The sequence below is a fragment of the Colletotrichum karsti genome, assembly GCF_011947395.1.
Source record: "Colletotrichum karsti strain CkLH20 chromosome Unknown Scaffold2, whole genome shotgun sequence".
NCBI classification, from domain to species: Eukaryota; Fungi; Ascomycota; class Sordariomycetes; order Glomerellales; family Glomerellaceae; genus Colletotrichum; species Colletotrichum karsti.
Window position 1 is genome coordinate 1,892,970 of NW_024065902.1, and position 18,707 is coordinate 1,911,676.

At 54.8% G+C, this 18,707-nt stretch overlaps 5 protein-coding genes across 5 annotated transcripts; 3 read left to right on the top strand and 2 right to left on the bottom strand.

The window, feature by feature from the left end:
• Window positions 1–433: 433 nt before the first annotated feature.
• CkaCkLH20_01073 (orotate phosphoribosyltransferase) lies at window positions 434–1,138 on the top strand (the record flags this gene model as incomplete). The annotated part of the gene is made up of 1 exon (XM_038883793.1): window positions 434–1,138. The coding sequence occupies one exon, from the start codon at window positions 434–436 to the stop codon at window positions 1,136–1,138; it is 705 nt and encodes a 234-aa protein (XP_038751388.1).
• A 483-nt stretch (window positions 1,139–1,621) lies between these two features.
• On the bottom strand, window positions 1,622–2,788 carry CkaCkLH20_01074 (acetyltransferase; the record flags this gene model as incomplete). The annotated part of the gene is made up of 4 exons (XM_038883794.1): window positions 1,622–1,708; window positions 1,760–1,846; window positions 1,905–2,318; window positions 2,510–2,788. 4 exons carry the CDS (start codon window positions 2,786–2,788, stop codon window positions 1,622–1,624), a joined length of 867 nt encoding a protein of 288 aa, XP_038751389.1.
• A 3,887-nt stretch (window positions 2,789–6,675) lies between these two features.
• On the top strand, window positions 6,676–8,272 carry CkaCkLH20_01075 (DNA damage-inducible protein 1; the record flags this gene model as incomplete). The annotated part of the gene is made up of 3 exons (XM_038883795.1): window positions 6,676–6,869; window positions 6,928–7,523; window positions 7,578–8,272. 3 exons carry the CDS (start codon window positions 6,676–6,678, stop codon window positions 8,270–8,272), a joined length of 1,485 nt encoding a protein of 494 aa, XP_038751390.1.
• A 312-nt stretch (window positions 8,273–8,584) lies between these two features.
• CkaCkLH20_01076 (rRNA processing protein) lies at window positions 8,585–10,222 on the bottom strand (the record flags this gene model as incomplete). The annotated part of the gene is made up of 1 exon (XM_038883796.1): window positions 8,585–10,222. One exon carries the CDS (start codon window positions 10,220–10,222, stop codon window positions 8,585–8,587), a length of 1,638 nt encoding a protein of 545 aa, XP_038751391.1.
• A 4,972-nt stretch (window positions 10,223–15,194) lies between these two features.
• CkaCkLH20_01077 (uncharacterized protein) lies at window positions 15,195–18,505 on the top strand (the record flags this gene model as incomplete). The annotated part of the gene is made up of 6 exons (XM_038883797.1): window positions 15,195–15,330; window positions 15,401–16,375; window positions 16,426–17,035; window positions 17,087–17,149; window positions 17,196–18,099; window positions 18,161–18,505. The coding sequence occupies 6 exons, from the start codon at window positions 15,195–15,197 to the stop codon at window positions 18,503–18,505; spliced, it is 3,033 nt and encodes a 1,010-aa protein (XP_038751392.1).
• Window positions 18,506–18,707: the final 202 nt, after the last annotated feature.

An 18,707-nucleotide genomic window follows, 5' to 3' on the forward strand; every position in this document is an offset into this window, starting at 1 on the left:
AGTGGCAATCGCATGTCACTCTTGGCGACTTTTTTCCCCCTTAGGCGCTTGACCTTGACTTGGACTCAATTTGAAGACCGGTATATTTCTAGAGAAGTGTGCTTAAATCCTATACTCATTGCTGTTTGGTGAAATCCCGTTAAAAATGTCCCAACTTGACAACTCGATACTTGTCTTCTTCCCACACGCTTAGTTGAAGTCCCTGCAGGTCCGCAGCGGTACCCGCGCCTTACCTTATCCTGGATACTTAATCGCAAAAATTTCCAGAAGATGGTGGGGCACATTCCGCGGGGCAGTTCTTCGATGGAGGGGCACCCCGAGAATCCTCAATGTTAAGATTTACATCCTCCAGCCCACGACAAGCCAAACTGGTTGATCAAACCGCCTAATCCCTCTATTCGAGTCCTCCAACCAACGACACCGAAACGTCACAATGGCCTCCCAGCTCCCCCCTTACAAGCAGGACTTCCTCAAGGCCGCCATCTCTGGCGGCGTCCTGAAGTTCGGCTCCTTCGAGCTCAAGTCTAAGCGCATCTCACCCTACTTCTTCAACGCCGGCGACTTCTACCGCGCCGACCTCCTCCGGGCCATCTCCGTCGCCTACGCCCACACCGTCATCGACGCCCGCAAGACCACCGGTCTCGAGTTCGACATCGTCTTCGGCCCGGCCTACAAGGGCATTCCCCTCGCGACCTCCACTACCGACAAGCTCGCCGAGCTCGACCCTGAGCACTACGCGCAGACTTGCTACTCCTTCGACCGCAAGGAGGCCAAGGATCACGGCGAGGGCGGCAACATCGTTGGTGCGCCTCTCAAGGGCAAGAAGGTCCTGATCGTTGACGACGTCATTACTGCTGGCACCGCCAAGCGTGAGGCCATTGCCAAGATCCGCAAGGAGGGCGGCGAGGTTGTCGGTATCGTTGTCGCGCTCGACCGCATGGAGAAGCTTCCTGCCGCCGACGGTGACGACAGCAAGCCCGGTCCCAGCGCCATGGGCGAGATCAAGAAGGAGTACGGCATCCCCATCTTTGCCATCCTCACCCTCGACGACATTATCGAGGGTGCCAAGAGCTTCGCCTCCGCCGAGGACATCAAGCGTACGGAGGAGTACCGTGCCAAGTACAAGGCCACCGACTAGGTTGCGAGAGCTTCGGGGTCGGGGAACGGAATCGAGAGTCTTGGTCATGGTCAGCTGCGGCTGAGAGGCTTCAGCGGCACTCACAGGGATGGGCACGCTCAGTAGGGCCGACCGCGGCAGGCGCGTAGGATGACAAAAAGTGATTTGGAAGCGAAAAACAGGCTTACGTTTTCGCCGTAGACGAGTTACATCAAATGATGGTGATGTTAGGTCAATTCTCTTGCTCTCTTCCAGAGGCAAGGCAGTCTATGTCATAGTCTCGTGGTCGTAGCTGCATGCTATCTATCGGAGCATTCCCCCTCCAAATATCGTAACGCAGCGGGCTAAGAAGAACAGAAAGCCAGTAATGCAAACCAGCCGTCTAATCAGACGACCGAGGTATGTGTACACCTTCTAATCATATACTGAGGATGCAACGTGGTTCCTTGCGAAGTTTCCGATGCAGCAGAACGAACACTCGTCCTGCTAGACTCAGTAGATGAACTACATCTCCGCGTGAGCGCGGGTCTCGTCAGCGACTGACTTGGGGGAACCGCCGTTCTTAGGAGAAGGACCACTGAGTTCAAACACCTAGGAGCTGTTAATGGTTCTGTTGGTTACGGGAAAACGAAGGCTGCCTACCATGTCGTTCCACCCGCCTCCAGCGAACGATGCCTTGCTCGCGCCAACGTGTCGAAATCCGAATCGCTTATAGTAGGAAACCAAGTACTGCGATGTATTAGCATAAACGAAATACAGCGGGACATGGCGATTGCGCTCGACTTACGTCCTGGCAAATCAGAGCCACACGATCAGCGACGCCTGAGTTGTTGATCTGCTGGAGATAAGACTTCATCATCAGGATGCCGAGGCCACAGCCCTGAAGCTTGGGCGCAACGGCGAAGGAGTGCAAGCAGACGGTGCGACCCATGAATTGGTGACCGAGGCCCGATGACTTGGACGACTCTTGATCGCGCCAGTTGAGGGGGTAGCTCATGTCGGCGTCGGTGACGACGGGGCCGTTACCGAGGGTCGAGACGATGTGAGCGCAGAGGGCGAGAACTGCGCCATTGGCGCGACCAGTCTCGACGGGATTGGCGACTGAGAGGGTCTCAAGCGCGAAGTCCTTGGCTTCACCGGGCACGATGCTACAGAAGATGCCCGAGCATATGTCGGAGCAAGTCGAGAGACGATACTCAAACTGAGCTTGTGTCAGCGTATATCTTGAAAATCTCTCAGTACCGACACAAGATTCCGTGTCTCCAAGGACTAGGAAGAGGAAGCAAAATACTTGCTTGGCATTCTCAGACGAAGTCACGAAGGCCAGGAACGGGACACGTCTCGACCAAATGAGAAAATAGGAAGAATGGCAAGGGTAAGAAGCAAACTCACCTTCTCTCTGGTAGCACGATGGTCAGGATTGGTAAAAGCAGCGTCCTCAAGCACGACACATGATTCGACGCTCGAGCTCGTCAGAGGCTGGACGAGAGGACTGAAGTGGAATGGAACCACGTCCTGAACACGAAGAGACGCGGAGTTAGGGCGCTTTTGTTTGTGGTCGTTGGCGACGCGCTGGAGTTCGACGTACTTATCGTCGACATCGTCGGAGTCGTCGATGGCACAGTCAGGTGCCTCGTCAGGCTTCTCGACGGGAGGGTCTCTCTCAGGCATGTTGGTTGGAAGAGGACGATGTACGGTGATGGGCTGATCGCTTGAGAAAGGAGTAAACGGGATGTAGAGATGTGGAATATGGAGAGTGGATGGAGAGTTGGAAATACGGAAGTTGTTGGTAGTACAGGCAGAGGCCCAACGCAATCAAACAGGCGGTTGTGCGGATGAAGTTCCCCTGTTTGGTTTGCAAACTTCGGAGTTATGTATGCGACGCGAGGCAATAACAGCCAAGGCTGGTGGCCTGCCTTCCCAGAAAGGAGGGCGCCGTCCTCAGGCCGGGTGATGGCCGATTTAGGCGGGTACAGGTCCGGAGCGCAGGCGAGAGACCACCGGCCGTTGACTCGGGGCTGACGTCGGGAGGGGGGGATAGGAAACTGGGCCGTCTCAAGCAGTGACCGGCCGGGGCCCCGATAAACTGAGCAGATAGAACAGTAGAGTTTCGGGGTCAGATACCTAGGTAAGGTATTGACAGGCAGGAGTACCACCTAGAGCTGAAGGGGCACAATGCACAAAGCCGCCTAGGACGTAGCTAGACAGCAAAGATGGCAGCAACAGCAACAGCAACGGATTTGTGAGGGGTGAGTCGAGAATGGTGCAAGATGAGCTGTGTCAAACAAAGCCCAGGAGACACAATCGAAACGTGCAGTTGGAAGAAGACTGATTGAATTTCACTGGCCCAGGAGAAAAAAGGATTCGGAGCTGGTGACCTGCCATTGTAGAGCAGCACCTCCATTGGGTGTTAGTATGAGGTGTTTGTCGCGTGACCGAGCTACCCGCAGTGGCACAGTTGTGGCCTGTTCAAAGCGAGTGTTGCCAGGCTCCATCTTATTTCCCACTCCTGGTTTTGACTCCTCGTTGTGACGTTTACAGATGACGCTGTTGGTTACATATCCAGTATGGTGGCCTCTGGTGTTGAACGGCAACGGCCCTCCTCGTCAAGCATTGCGGGTAATAATGGATATTTGCTGCACCCTCCCAGTTCAGCACACACGGCCGATACTGTAGAGGGCGAGTGAGATCCTCTCCGTGTTGTAGGCCAGGATTAAGGGCGGTGCCTCTACCCCACAAAACGCCTGCTCCCGTGGCGTTACCTCAGGAGTGTGAGCTTTAATTAAAAGCCGACAGACCATTGGGGAAACGTCAAAAAGCGCCAACTTAGAATCTCCAGTTACCAACTATTGGGGCATGGTGGTGAATTGTTAGATAAGGGGCTTGCTTCTTTCAGGGTCCAACGACGCAGAGGACTGGGAAGAGAGAGGCCTTTACTTGAAGCTGCAGTCTCATATTTCAGAAGGAGCAACAACGGCAGAGGCCGCCTCTGGCAGTCTGAGAAAAGGAAATATCACCGTGCAAGGTTGGTAAGCAAACAAAATCTGATGGTGCTGCGCTGCGCATGGGTTAATTGGTTTGTAAGTTTGCTGTCATCTCTTGGCCAACATGCTTGCTCTTACTGTGCTGGTCGTGCAGCTGGAGCAACTTGCTTCTCTCACTGTATGTATGGCCAGGCCTCTCATGGACTTTGATTTCGCATCGGTAGAGGTCGCAAGATGCACCCTCAAACCTTCATTGGAGGTAGACCGGAACAGAGGACTGTTCATTTCCCTTGGAAACCGGCTATTCAAGGTAGAAGGCCAGTGGCTGACTTCGGCGGTAGGCGTCTTCAGGTTCGCGGATGACAGCTGCACGAGTTGACTGAAACGGACGGATGTGCAGCATCGACTGTTGCTAACTGCCCCAGTCCCGCGATCCAGAGTTGCATTGGCCCCGCCGTACTTCTGCAGATGCAACAGGCTTGAATAGGCTTACGGTTGGTGAGGCACTTTTGAATTTCGAGGCGAGGTGTGTTGGTTGGAGCGAGGTACGAATAAGGTTGAATGACATGTCGTCGGCTAGCCAGTAGTACCGAAGAGAGGACGGTATCCGGTGCCAGACTTGACCGGACAAGCCTGAACCGGAGCCCGGATCCTGTCCAACCTCAAATGGCATCCGAGCATGCCTGCGCAATTCCGGCGTCCACCGGAGCAGCCAATGTCGAATCAATCCGGTGTGGGGGTTGGAGGTGTCCTCAGTGAGACAATGACAACCCCAATATGTTAGCTGGTGCGTTTTACTCTGCACCGCAGCACTGCAGTTCATCAGCAGGCTGTTTTCCCCGGCTGCTGTGATATCTGATCTTCCGGCATCCAAAATCGTAGTGCTCGAGTTCGGTTGGTGTCTCTGCTCGAGCACAGCATGGGTGCGTGTCTGGTCGGATAGGACGGGGTCGGCAGAGAAGACGGTCGAAGGGAGGTCTTCTTATTCCGTAGAAGTGGAATAAGAAACTGGGCAAGGCGTCGCCCCTCTTTCTTAGGCCGCCACAGCGGAGGTATTTGGTCTGCAAGTTGAGTCACGATAGCGTGGGTTGGCGTTGCGATCCTCCGAGCTGGGGCGGTCGGTCTGAGTACCCTGTATGTGTATACGATTCTGAATCCCGCATGCTGTCGTCAAAATCGATTGGCTCTGAATGCATGCTTCATTGGCAAGAAATTGCCGTGATTGAAGGCGGCTCGGTGGGATTGACGGGGTTTCTCGACTCCAGCCGGGATTTCGGGGGCTGGAGGTACTTCTCGTTCGGGATCTTCGTCATCATTGCACAGAAAGCCGCAGAAGCGGGTGGCAGGAGATGTCGCCGGCGGTGTTCGATTGGCGGCAGGCTGTAAAGGACCTGTCGACTTGCACAATTCGAGGCAAGCTCCATTGTAGACATAGGTATCCATCGATTGTGGTGTAAGAAGTGTCGGGTACCTCGTCTAAAATGGATGGAGTGAATTCCTTACTTCACCTCACCCGGCTGCTGCAAGGATTGTTTCTTCCCAGTTGCCTCCTTGGCTCACGCAGATGCCGCAGGTTGAGATAGGTATCGGGTGCGCGACTTAGCACTCGGCGGTACGCCAATGATACTTTCAAGGGGCTTATGTGACGATTAGCTCGTGGGGCAATTGTGTTGGGAGGAGACATCTGAGAAGAAATACTCTGAACCAGCCAGTCGATTGCCGTTATCGTTAAACTATTTTGCTTCTGTCTCTGCGAAGGAAAAAGACGGTATGGAGAGTTAGGAGTTAGAGAGTGATTCCAGTAGAAGCTGACAAAATGAAAATGGAACTCAGGCAAGCTTCCATCAGCTTCCCCATGGCCAGTGCTCCCTTTTGGTTAGTACCTTACCTACCTAGGTAGGTAGGCACCTAGGAACCTGGTAGCTTTGTCACCGCAAACGGAGGAACGGCAGGGCCTAAGGTACCTATTGATCCAAGGCACATGTGTACCTTAACCTCAATATCTTAGGAGATACTTCAAATTGGACAATCCTCATAGTTGATCCTGACGACTCTCAACATCAATCTCGAAGGGAATGCTTACAGGAAAACAGCAGGCATGGCAACAGAAACAACATCGGAGATGGGGTGGAGTGCCGGTTAAGCTGCCGCTTACCTAGTCTACCTACCTACGCAGTAGGGGTCTCAACATTGGCCACCACATGTCCACCTCGCCTCAGACCCTCGAGGTACCCAAGCGGGCAGGGAAAGGTACCTAGAGCGATCAGGTAGAAACATGGACTCAAATACCTACCTAGATCCCGCGTGCCTTACCTTCTCTCAAGCAACCTATCTTTTGGCCCCTTACGTCGAGATCCCTACCTTACCTTCACTCTTACCATCGTGCAAGGCTCCCGTCTTTTCCGCCAGCTTGCCTTCCCGTCTTACCTGGTACCTACCTACCTTCTGACCCGTCGGGTTCCTTACTTTCCCTTGTGGCGTCACCGCCGTGTTGCCTGGAAATCAGCGAGGCAAAACGGAGAAGGGGTGCGTACCCCTCCAAAACACCCCTCCTCCACCCACCGCAGCTCCGGACTGAACCTGTACCGTACACTTCGCATTCGCAACCGTGAAACTCGACTGGCTCGTGACGATAGCAAGCCTTACGTTGCCCTCCAACTCTGCAAGAAGTATCGCGTTACCTTCTACTTCTCACAAAGCCTACACACTACTCTACACACCTTCAAACACGCCAGAGATCCCTCGCAGCAGGCACAACCGCCCAACATGTAAGCTACCCGACGATTCTAAGCCCGTTCTCCTCCTCGCTGACGTCTTGTTTCCCAGGCGTATCACACTAAGCATAACGAATCCCGAGATCGAGGACCAAGATCTTCTGACCTTGGAGATCTTCCCCGACATGCCCGTTTCCACCCTCCGCGAAGCCATCCAAGCCGAGACCCAAATCCAACCCACATCTCAACACCTATACCACAACGGCCGTCTGATTCAAGATGACAGTCAGACGATGGAACAGATGCAAATTACCGATGGCGATATGTTGGCCTTGCACGTAAGGGATATGCGGGGAAGCACCGGTGTCCCCGATCAGGGCAGGAGAGGCCAACAACAGCGTCGACGCCCCGGCGGTCAAGATCCTGAGCTCATCCGTCTCCAAATCTTGGGCGACCCGAATCTGCGGGCCGAGGCCACTCGTCAGCAACCCCAGTTGGCTGCTGCACTCGAAGATCCCCAACGGTTCGCCCAGCTCTTCAACGATAGCTACGATCGGGAGCAGCGTGAGCGTGAAGAGAGACAGAGGGAGATCGCACGGCTCAACGACGACCCATTCGACATCGAGGCGCAAGCTAAAATCGAAGAGATGATTCGCCAGGAGCGAGTCATGGAGAATCTGCAGAACGCAATGGAGCACAACCCCGAAGGTATAAACGGAAGCGCAGAAAGAAAAGGAAGAGACAGAAGCTAACTTCACACAGTTTTTGGAAGAGTTCACATGCTGTATGTGGACGTAGAGGTCAACGGCCACAGAGTGAAGGCATTGGTCGATTCTGGAGCTCAGGCCACTATTATGTCTCCAGCATGTGCCGAGGCGTGCGGTATCATGCGACTTGTCGACAAGCGTTTTGCTGGAGTTGCTCGCGGAGTTGGCACGGCAAACATCATTGGCCGTGTGCACTCTGCTCAGATCAAGGTCGGCACAATGTTCTTGCCTTGCAGCTTCACCGTCATGGAAGGAAAGCAGGTGGAACTTCTTCTCGGTCTTGACATGCTTAAGCGATACCAAGCTAGCATTGACCTCGCCAAGGACAAACTCATCATTCAGGGTGAGGAGGTGCCCTTCCTGGGCGAAGCCGAGATTCCGAAGGAGAGCGAGGAAGCATTGGAAGAAGAGCCAAGACTACCTGGACCTGCTGGCACCACTATCGGCCAGCGGTCTGGTGTTGTCAGTGGTCCGGGTGCGGCAAGTACGGGTGCCGCACAACAAGCTCCGGCTCAACAAGGCGGATCGGTGCCGACGACGGCGCCGCCCCAAGCAAGTGGCGCGGGCTTTTCCGAGGAGCAAATCTCTCAGCTCATGGCTCTGGGTTTCCCGCGAGAGGCTGCCATCAATGCGTTACAAGCCACGGGCGGCAACGTTGAGCTGGCTGCCGGTTTGTTGTTCGGGGCGTAGACGATTGGCAGGAAACGAAAACAGGCCGAGCCGAGAGCGTTTTACATGGGAGAGCCACGGCTGGTACTGCGGGTAATCGACATCGTTGGGTTGGTCACTAGAGGCGTTGTGTCGCAGTCAGCTTTGCGCTGACACGACGAATTTAGAGACACTTAGCACGGTTTTTGAACTTCGGAGAGTAGGAGCTCGAGCGATAGCCTCCGAGGAAACCTTTATTACGTACTTCTCCAACTTGATAATATCTGACTCCGAAATCAGTCTACATAAACATGACCTTTGTTGCTCAAGATACAAAGCCCTGGCGTAGATCGACTACCGAATCTTGTAGACACAAGGCTTCAAGATGACCGTCTCATCGACCTTGTCTTCCTCGGTCTCCCACACAAATCTCTTCTGCTTCTTCTCTTTCTCGACGAAGCCAGCAGCCTTGGCAGCAGCAAGTCCTTTGCCCTTAGTAGGAACCGCGCCCTTGATGAAGTGCATTTTGACAAACATCTTGTTGGACAGATCCACGGCACCCTTGTTGCCCTCACCCTCACCCCTCAGCACGAAGCCACGCTTCCTCAGAGCCTCGATGAAAGCAGAAACATCTGTCTCGCCGCGGCGATCCTCGTGACCGTCAACCTCGACGGCCAGCGCCGTGCGGTCCGCCTCCGTCTCCTCTTCCGCACCTTTACCCTTCTTTGCAGCAGCTGCCTTTTTGCGGTTGCCGACGCTGTGCTCCACGACAGCGTTCTTGCGACCTACGGGTCCGAAACGGGACTTGATCTCGGCAACCCAGAGCTCGCCCTTCCAGTGAAGGATGCGGTATGCCTCCTCGATGAAGTCGATCCAGTTGGTGCCCATCAGCGCCAGGCAGAAGATGGCAATGTCAACGGAGCCGTCGGCGAGGGGCAAGTTGGCAATATCGGCCTTGGTGACGTGCTTCGCTGGGGAGTGGAGGTCGTAGCTATGAATCTGAAGGCGGAGCTTCTGGGCCTCCGGAGACAACGTCGAGGCGAGGCGGGCATCGCCGCAGCCCAGGTCGGCGATGACACAAGTGCCGTCGGTCCGGGGCAGCGGCTGGGGTCCGTTGGGGTTCTTAGGGGGCATTCCGCGAGGCGGGAAGCGCTGTTTCGCACGCAGCTTGATGTCGCGGATGTAGCCGTCGACGGGGTTCTCGGGCCACACCTCAACCTGCCGGCGGAAACCCTCGTGGTATTCGGAGAACATCTCGGGAGAATCCTCAAAGAGCTGGTAGGCATCAGCCGAAGGGCGCGTGTACAGCGTCTCATTGAGGTGGCGGAATCGCGCTGAGATGAGCTTCTGTCTCATCTTGGCCTGCAGCGGCGTGAGTTTCGCCGGAGCAGGAGGCACAGGCGGGACGGAGGCGGCGATGGCTGCTGCTGCTTCCTTGCTCTTCTTCTTCTTGTCCTCCTTGTTGGGCGTCTCTGAGGGTTGTTTTTCAGCTTCTTCCTGCCTTTCGTGCTTGGAGTTGTCCTTCTTCTGCTTCTTGTCCTTCTTGTCCTTCTTGTCGACCCTGGGTGTGCTCTCCTCATCTTGAGGGATCCCAGCAGGCTTCTCATTCTTCTGTTTCTTGTCGACCTTGGGGGTGTTCGCCTTCTCATCCTCCTGGGGGGGTTGAGAGTGCTTCTCCTTCTTCTGCTTCTTACTGGGCTTGGAGGGAGCTTCCTCGGCATCCTCGGCAGCCTTCGACTCTCTGCGCTCCTTCTTCTTGGGGGTCTCCTCGCCACCCTCGCTCTTACGGCTTTTGCTGCCGCCGCCGGTCTTCTTGCCCTCGATCACATTCTCATATAGGCCAGCAACGTTTGAATCCGTGACCTTCTCGTCCTTGTTGTTGTTTCTCTTGCGCTTGCGTGTCTGGCTTTTCGCCGCGCCATCCTTTTGGCCGCCCAAAGTTTCCGACTTGAGGGCGTCTGCCGAGACGGACCACCCTGGAACAGCGAACATTCTCGGTTTATCTCACGGGTGAGTCCGAATCAAAGTTGCTAAGATAACTTGAGATGCGATGGGCAAAACGAAACCGATGGTGAGTGTGTTTGGTTGTTGTTCACACGCTCAGTCTCATCCAGGCCTTATCCAGTTGAATTTTTTTTTTCCCTACCCCAGAGGTCGGTTATCGCAACCCTGCATGGTGATCGACGCCAGGATAAGGGAAGTAAAGCGGGTGGGCCGTGCACTCCATCTGCTTTTTGCTGTGCCTTCTGGTTCAACCGCCAACTATTAGACTCTCGTTTCATCCACTCCATACAATTTCTCTATCTGTGCCAGCATCTGCGCCAAAATGTCGTTATCAGCCGCCTAACCAAAAGACTTCCTTTTCTGTACCCGTTATTTGGACCATGGTACTTCCTCAGTATGCCCAAAGACACACAGGAATCGGTATCCTCGGTAATAATGGTTTCCTCTCCTCAGAGATTCACAGTGAAGTGACTGAGGAATAAAGCTCTCAGGGCAACTATTCCCATTATGTTACTTATGGGCGTCGACGACGCTGCAGCGATACCGCGGACATAACAACACCGAAACTTTTAGCAAGCCAAAAGCTGGCACCCGGCACCCGGCCACCTCCTGATGACCTGCTTCGTACAAGCGAGGTTCGCATCGTCATACTCGGGTCAGACAAGGCCAGGTGCAGTTCCTGATTCTGCCATACAACTCCACAGTCGACATCCGCCCGCCCGCTCCCTTCCGCCTGCAGGATCACACTATTGGGAAGCTAGGCCAGCAAAAGCCCGGCTCACTATATACATCATCGCAAAGTTTCGATGTGACTGCTATTCAATGAATGGACTTGATCTGCTTCTTCCTCCTCGATTGCTCGAGTCTTGAGGTCACGACTCAACCTGAGACTTCAGCTTTCGACCACGTCACCAGCTGATAGAATTTCCTTCTGAACAAAGACGCCAACCGACGCCCAATTGGCACACTGTGCGAACGTTGGCGACTTCGAGAACCTTTACTCATAATCTTTGGAAAGACGAAAGCGTTCGGACGGGTGCGTGAGAGACCCAGAAAGCCAGTCAGCTCCATCGGGGAGCCGCAAACTGCCTCCGACACGTCCGGGCTTGCTATCTCGCGGATGCCTCGAGCCGAACAACCGTACGATGAAGGCAGACCAGGGAATATTAATGGTTTCTGATAAGCCACCTGGAAACGGGAAGACTTTGAGTTTCCAGCTGCCCTAAACCTATGGCGGAAGGCCGGGCGCGGACGCTTGAGGAGTTAAGGATTCCCGCGTCTTCCGTCATTTGGGTCGCGGCGGGTCCTTAAGGTTAGGACCGTTGATTGACACGCAGCTAGCTTCATGTCTTGAACGGCTGTATTTTGCAATTCGACGAACGATACAACCAATATGGACACAGCACACACAACGGTATGGTATGCGAACGGAGCCCTGTTCATTGCCTAAATAAATCGCCTCTCAGGTTAGATCAGAAATCTCGACAGGCTTCTTTCCCAGAAAACGGGATCACCGGTGGTTTGTTCGGCGAACAGTCGGTTCAATTCCCAGAAGCCCCGAATTGTACCCCGAAAATGCGGGAAGGGTGCATTGACCGGCCTCGTGGAATCACTATATCTCATATTGGAGACGAAGCTCTGGAACTGACAGCAAGCCAACACGGCTGGCAGCATTCGGAAACCGAGAACGCTTTTCCACGGCCGTCGATTCTCGGGAGCCAAAGCCCACGGGTATAATATGATGAAAGAGTTTCTTTGGTTCAAAAAACACGTCGAGAGACAATCAGGCGACCAGCAAATGCCACGAGGCGCAGCTCGATCTGGTTTGTTCCCAACAGCTGAGAAGCATCTATGTTTAGCAAACTGGGCCGCGCATCTGCCAGGAGCCCAAAAACGGTCATTCGCAACTCACTCATTTCGAACAACCCAGGCTCAAGGACTGCAGTCCGAGGTCGAACTCGTTACTTCTCCTTCCCAAAGGGGAATGTATACTTTGGCTGGACTATGTAGCTGCAGCAAGGCTACCTGCATACTTGGCCTGCGGTGGCCGTCATCATGGACTTCCGCGAAGATCAGATACAGTAAACATCCGGGAAAGATTGCCAAGGCGTCCCTGCACTTCGAGGAGGACGATGAGGTACGAGGCGATCAATAATGGGGAGAACCTACAAGCACCAGATGGTAGGTGAGTGCGGGCGGAGGTGGTCCGCGGCGATCGGTACGCTTCTTACTGTTCGACAATGCGCGACGTTTGTGTCGCACCGTATGCCAGCCGACGGCGCTGTGGCCAGTCATCGGTGACACCGTCCAAGAGGTCGGAACCACTACGATTGGACGTTTATTGTCGCAAGGGAGGGCTTCGGGGCTTGGGCTTGGGCATGGTCAGATTTCAGCGACACAGCTACAATTATCTCAGTCAGTCAGTCAGTCGGCCTACGGGACTCGGAATGCCTTCTTTTCTGTGCCCAAGTTGAAAAGACATGGCCACCGAGGTGTGAGGTGCTGTTCGACATTCACACTGGCTACACCGGCGCGAAAAGAAGTGCGAGGCCAAGTCCGTGTCGGGTTGTTCTCGATTAGCATCCCGCTCGCTCGGCACATGGAAAGTTGCCTCAAGCTAGTGGCTGGATGGTATCCCACCTCTGAACGCCACCGGCGCATATCGCTTTTGGGGTTGATGGTCACCAACGGACGATCTGGATACCGCATCGATGTCGAGCACCCCTGCGCTGCTGAAGATTCAACTCATCACCAGGGCTTCGACAGATCCTCGAGGGCGGCGGGCAGTCGCGGTGCCCGTCTCCGGATGCCCTCGCAATCTCGAGTCTTTTCGCCGGCAGATCTTGGTCATTGCTTACCAGACATTGTAGGGCAAACGAGGGGCAGCGGGCTGGACCCTGTCAGGCGGGAGTCCAGACCTCTTAAGACCTCGGATGAAAGTCAATTACACTAGTCGGCATCCTTATTGCCCCATCATCATCCACGTTGCCTGCGACGCGGGTTGGTGTATGTGGCCAACTTCGCAAAGCGTTCACATCGACGGTGACCTTGAACGTCGTCAAGCCTTGGCCAGATTCTCGGGTATGCGAGGTGAAAGTCTGTTGAGTGCTGCCGTTGGGTCTTGCAGCTTGGCGGGCTGCATATCCCGACCTCCAATCTCGGCGTTGAATCAATTTGCATCCAGTGCCGTACCAACTTGGGCGTGCGGCAGTGAGATGCTCACCGCAACGAATGCGACGAGGCTATGAGGGCATGGACAACACTCAAACTTTCTTTCCAGGGACTCGACTCCTCAGACCACGTCTGCATACTCAGCAAAGGCTAGCTGAGCAAAAGGACTAAACCCGTGGAGCTAAGCAGTGTCCGAGATGTAAGAACAAGACGACGACGACTCAGTTGGCTCTTGTTAGTGCTGAATGCCATGCCACTGAGCCCTGTCACCCGGGACATGACAGATCCCTGAAAGAAGGCTCCTCCGGTCCGCCCCTCACTCAATGGCAGCACGAATGCCCTAAACGGCTTAATCCTGGCAGTCCAGTAGCGCCACAGCGCGAAAACATGGTTCAGTTATTTGAGGTCGGATGTCTACGCCTACAACGACGGGACGAAGCTAGAACCTCGGACGAGCCTTCAGGTACCGCGTCTCACATCTGCGCGACGCGAGTACATGCGGCGTTGGGATGAAGGCTTCGATCAAACTGGGAAGCTGGCTGAGCAGTTCTAGCGCTGCGTTATTACGCAGTAACAGTACAGATAAACGCGTACCTGGTATGTTTCCTTGTGCTTCCTCCGCAAGCCACCTGAATTCGTCCCAAAATAAGGTCAGGTACCTACCTACCTCATGTTTTCTCCCTCTTGTCTGGCGTCTTGCCGCACCTCCAACACGGCCGTACATGTATGTGCTCGACCAGGAATAGATGGTTGGTTCTGTTAATCTATGCCGGAGGTGAGTCTCTCTTACTCCCGTGCTCCTCTCCCTCGAACCCGAGTCTCTGAGAGATGGCTGCATCTGTCCTGCACTTCCTAGCTGTCTCTCATCTCAGTACCTACCAGTGGCATCGAGAATGACTTCGTCTGCATCCCAATCATGCACGATTAATGATCCCTACCTGAGCCGTCTGGATCTCGTACATTCATTCGCCTGGCTCGTGCAGTTCTCCCATGTTTCCAACCTCCGTCTTCTTGTCCACCCCCCGGCCCCTCCGGCCCGGCCTCCTCTTAGTCTCCTCGCCGCTTGGCGGCTTTCACTCTGCTCAATGTTTGTGCACCTGCGTCTCCACGCCGCCTCCTCGGGCTTGGTTGATAATAATACCCTGCAGTTACCTTGCCTCGTCTTGCCCTACCTCGAACTTACTCTACCCTTTCCCCCCTCCTTCTCTACCTTATTATCCAGAGTAGGAAAAGCCTCTCTCCGGTCCTCGTGTCTGAGAGACACATCTCCAAATGCTGCAGACATCCTTACACCCCCGTCCTACCCCACGAGTCCATGCATCTTGTCCGACCCGTCCATGACAACCCATTCGGCGTAGGCAAAGTCGCACCGGCTTGTTTCACTTCCTTCCACCGTCAATGGCTGCTTAATAAAAAGCATCTCACTCCTGGGTCACCGACTCGTCTCCTCCGCCTTCCCACCCTCGAAGCCCGTTGCCGCGCACAAGAGCGGGAAATATCCACCTTGTCTCGTTGTGCTGCTGCCATACTTAACGTTCTGCCCGTTGAGGACGCGCCGCCGCCTTTTCGACTAGACGTCTGCCCAGAAATCACAGCCTCCGGCCCCGTTCTTTATCGTCTCCAACTCCGAACGCCGAACCTCGTTCGGACCCCAGGACAGAAACGAGGCATAGGCGCAGAAACACCGACGCTGGATCGTTCACCAGTCACCTGGCCCTCGGAAGACTAATGGATCAAGGGCCACCTCGAATCACTGGGCCTCACTCACAACACACTAGCATCTACTAGGATGGACACCGCCGAAGGGGCGCCCGAGGACGACAAGTCTCCGGTTAAGCCTTCGGACAACAACGAGGAAGATGGAAACGAAGGCCAAAATCGCAAGAAGGCGAACGTCAGGAAGCGGACCAAGACCGGTTGTTTAAGTATGTATTGGAGTCTTCCCTTTTACCAGATACGATCTTCTTTCCTGGACCGACGTCTGACGTGAACAAGCTTGTCGAAAACGTCGTATCAAGTGTGACGAAGGAAGACCGATTTGCAGTAACTGTATCAAGTCGAAAAGGCACTGTGAGGGATACAACCAACGAGTCATCTTCAAAGATCCTATCGGCTCATTCAACCTAAATGGTGTTTACGGTCCTGTTGTCTATCCCCCCGAGGCATCAAATCCGCCTTTCCATCGGCTCGCCAACCCTCCGCCCAAGTCCTCTAATGCGCCTCCTCTTGCGCCAATTGCCCCCAAACCACCACAACATATGGACTATGGGGGCCAACATATGCTTCAGTATGGCCAAGGCTTCCCAGGCTCGTCGTCGACACATCACCCTTCGTCCTCACCCTTCGACTTCAACCAATTCTCCTTTGGACAGCAACCGCAAATGCCTCCGACACCCTCCATGACATCGCCTATCAGTCCCGACCAGTTTCAAGGGCCATTTGGCGGCTCCCACAGTGCTTTCGTCAGTCCGAACACTGACAATGGTGCTTTCACTCACATACAACCGGAACAGTGGCAAAGACAGCCATCGGTCCACACGCGGATGGAGCAGGCCAACGCCTACGCCAGTGATCCTATTCGGATGGAAGAGTTCATGGACCAACCCGATATTGAGTACACGTACTCCGACGACGATGCCTCCATGGCCGATTCTGAAGACGGATTCGAAGATCTTATGGGCGAGGAGAGCGCGTATGGACAATTGGTTCAGGCTCGCTCGGATGGTCCCTGGGATGGCTTTGGGACAAAGGTCAGGACGTTCTCAGCGTTCGCGGAGGAAACGATTCTTACGTCGTATATTCCGACACCCAACAACTCGCCCCTCAACGACGAACGGACGGCGGCGCTGTTCTGGCATTTCATCAACGTGACAGGGCCCAGCATGTCCCTGTACGAGAGGCATCCGTTCGACCACACCAAACTGATGAACAATTATTCCATTCCAAAGGCTGGAAACAACCTCTGGACCTGTGAGTTTGGTCTCCTCGTGCACTCTGTTCGTACTGACACACACACACAGACACATTTCCCATCTTGTCCTTCAACCATCCGGCACTCCTGCAAGCAATGCTTGCCCTAGGCGCTCTGCAAATAGCGAAGCTGCAGCAGATACCACCTACGGCGGCAATGAAGCACTACCACCTATCCATCCGAAGAGTGGCGAAGAATGTACGAAGCGTGAAGAGGAGGATAACTCCAGCGACACTTGCCGCCACTCTGCTTTTGGGATACTTTGAAGTTTGGAACTCGGACCACACCAAATGGTGTAACCACCTGTTTGGCGCGAGGTTATTGATCAAGGAGATCCCCTTCAGGAAATGGACGAGGAACATACTGCCGCTGAAGCGAGCCAGGAGAGCTCTGTTCCAAGAAAGCCAAAACCAACCGTTCGATCCGTTTTACATGGGGCACGACAACACTCACATGATGAACCACGACATGGACGACCTGGATCACCATCTCTTGAGCCAGTTGACCAACCAACACGTTTCATATGAGGACGACACGCCCGCCTCTGGAAACTACTACACGGACCGCGATATTGAACACTACGAACATCTTCGAGATTTGTACTGGTGGTACTGTAAGATGGATGTTTATCAGAGCATGCTGGGTGGAGGGAAGCCTTTGTGAGTTACGTGCTCTGAAAGGAGTATCGACCTGGGGCTTACAAGATGCAGTATGGACTATCAGCATTGGACGCAATGCCCGCCACGAGCACCGATGGGTCGGTTAGAAGCCATGTAAGTGGTTTGGTCTGCATCTTCTCTCGCTTACTAACCTTTGCAGTTACGGAACTTACGACCACTTGATGCTTTTGCTGGGTCGTTTATGCAGCTTCGCATCCAAAGATCTTCCACGAAAAAGGAAGTCATTCAAGGGCTTCGGGCCTCCCGGCGGCCCGCCCGGAGGACCCCCAGGTGGTCCACCGGGGGCACCGCCAAACGCGGGTGGCCCTCCGAAAGGGAATCAGGGATGGGGTCCGCCGGGGATGGCGAGTGGGATGCCCGGAGGCGGGCCGCCCCCTGCGATGATGGGAGGAATGCCCGGGGGACCAACCGGGGGACCACCGGTGGGAATGCCGCCCTCGGGCATGATGGGCGGTCCGCCAGGCGGGCCAATGGGCCCCCCGCCAGGCATGATGCCCGGAGGACCCGGCGGTTCGCCTCCCATGTTCCCCGGCATGTTGCCGAATCTCGGAAAGGTGACACTACCAATGGGTTTCAGCCCTCCAAGAGACGACTCCCCACCCCCGCCCGATGGCTCACCCGAGGATCTCGACTCGGATATCGCCGAAGAAGCAGCCATGCGGGAGTGGGAGAGCCTCCGCAACGCCTTTGAGCTGCTCAAGTCCCGGTTCGGACCCGAATTCCAGCCCTTGGGGGCCGAGTACTCCGACCACAGGGACTCACCGTTCGGCCCGACCTTGCAGTATCGTACGTTCTCCGTGGCTGGCATCTGGATGAATTACTACATGGGCTTGATCCATCTCTACCGCGCGCATCCGAAGATGCCTCCTGCTGCCATGATTGCTGCCGGTATCCAGGCTCAGCACACTGCCAAGTTCGCCATCGAGATTGGCCGCATCGCGGCTGGCTTGACCGATGACATCTCGAACGCCACGGAAATCAGCACTTTGGTGGGGGCAGCTCTGATTGAGAGCGCTTTCTGCTTGTTTGTAGGAGCAATCCAGGTAAGATATTCCCGCCCCTGGTCTTGACCTGTCCATGAGTTCTTGCTAAGTTATATACCAGTACCGAGACGACGCTCAACGTCACTGGATAGTCAGGCGGATGCACGACGTCGCACGTCTCACAGGCTGGCAGTCAGCCAGACAGATCGCCGAGGGCTGCGAATCCGGCTGGAAGAAGGCCGCGGCCATGGGCAGAGGCCCGCCGTATACGCGGGATCCAACCCTTCGCACTGTGGTGCCTCCGTCGGTATGGTTGAACCCGAGAAGGATCGGGGCCAGGCTGGAGTTGCTGGATGGCGACGATAAGATGCTGGTGGTCGCCAAGACGGAGCGGGCGCATTACGCCCTGGGACTGCTCAGCGTCGAGCAGGAGCTAGAGAGGCTTGTTATCAAGGAAGAGGGGTAATAGGCTCTCAGACAACGGATGGGTCTTGTGTCGTGCGTAGATCGGGCTTTCAACCTATGTCGGGAGGTTTAGTTTTAGATCACAATGTAACGGGCTCATTCGACGTCACTCCTGGGACCGATGTAGAGACATGTTCACGTTGAGTACACTATTGATACACGAGGGAAAATCGTCTAGACGTCAGGTTCCAAATTCGCGATCG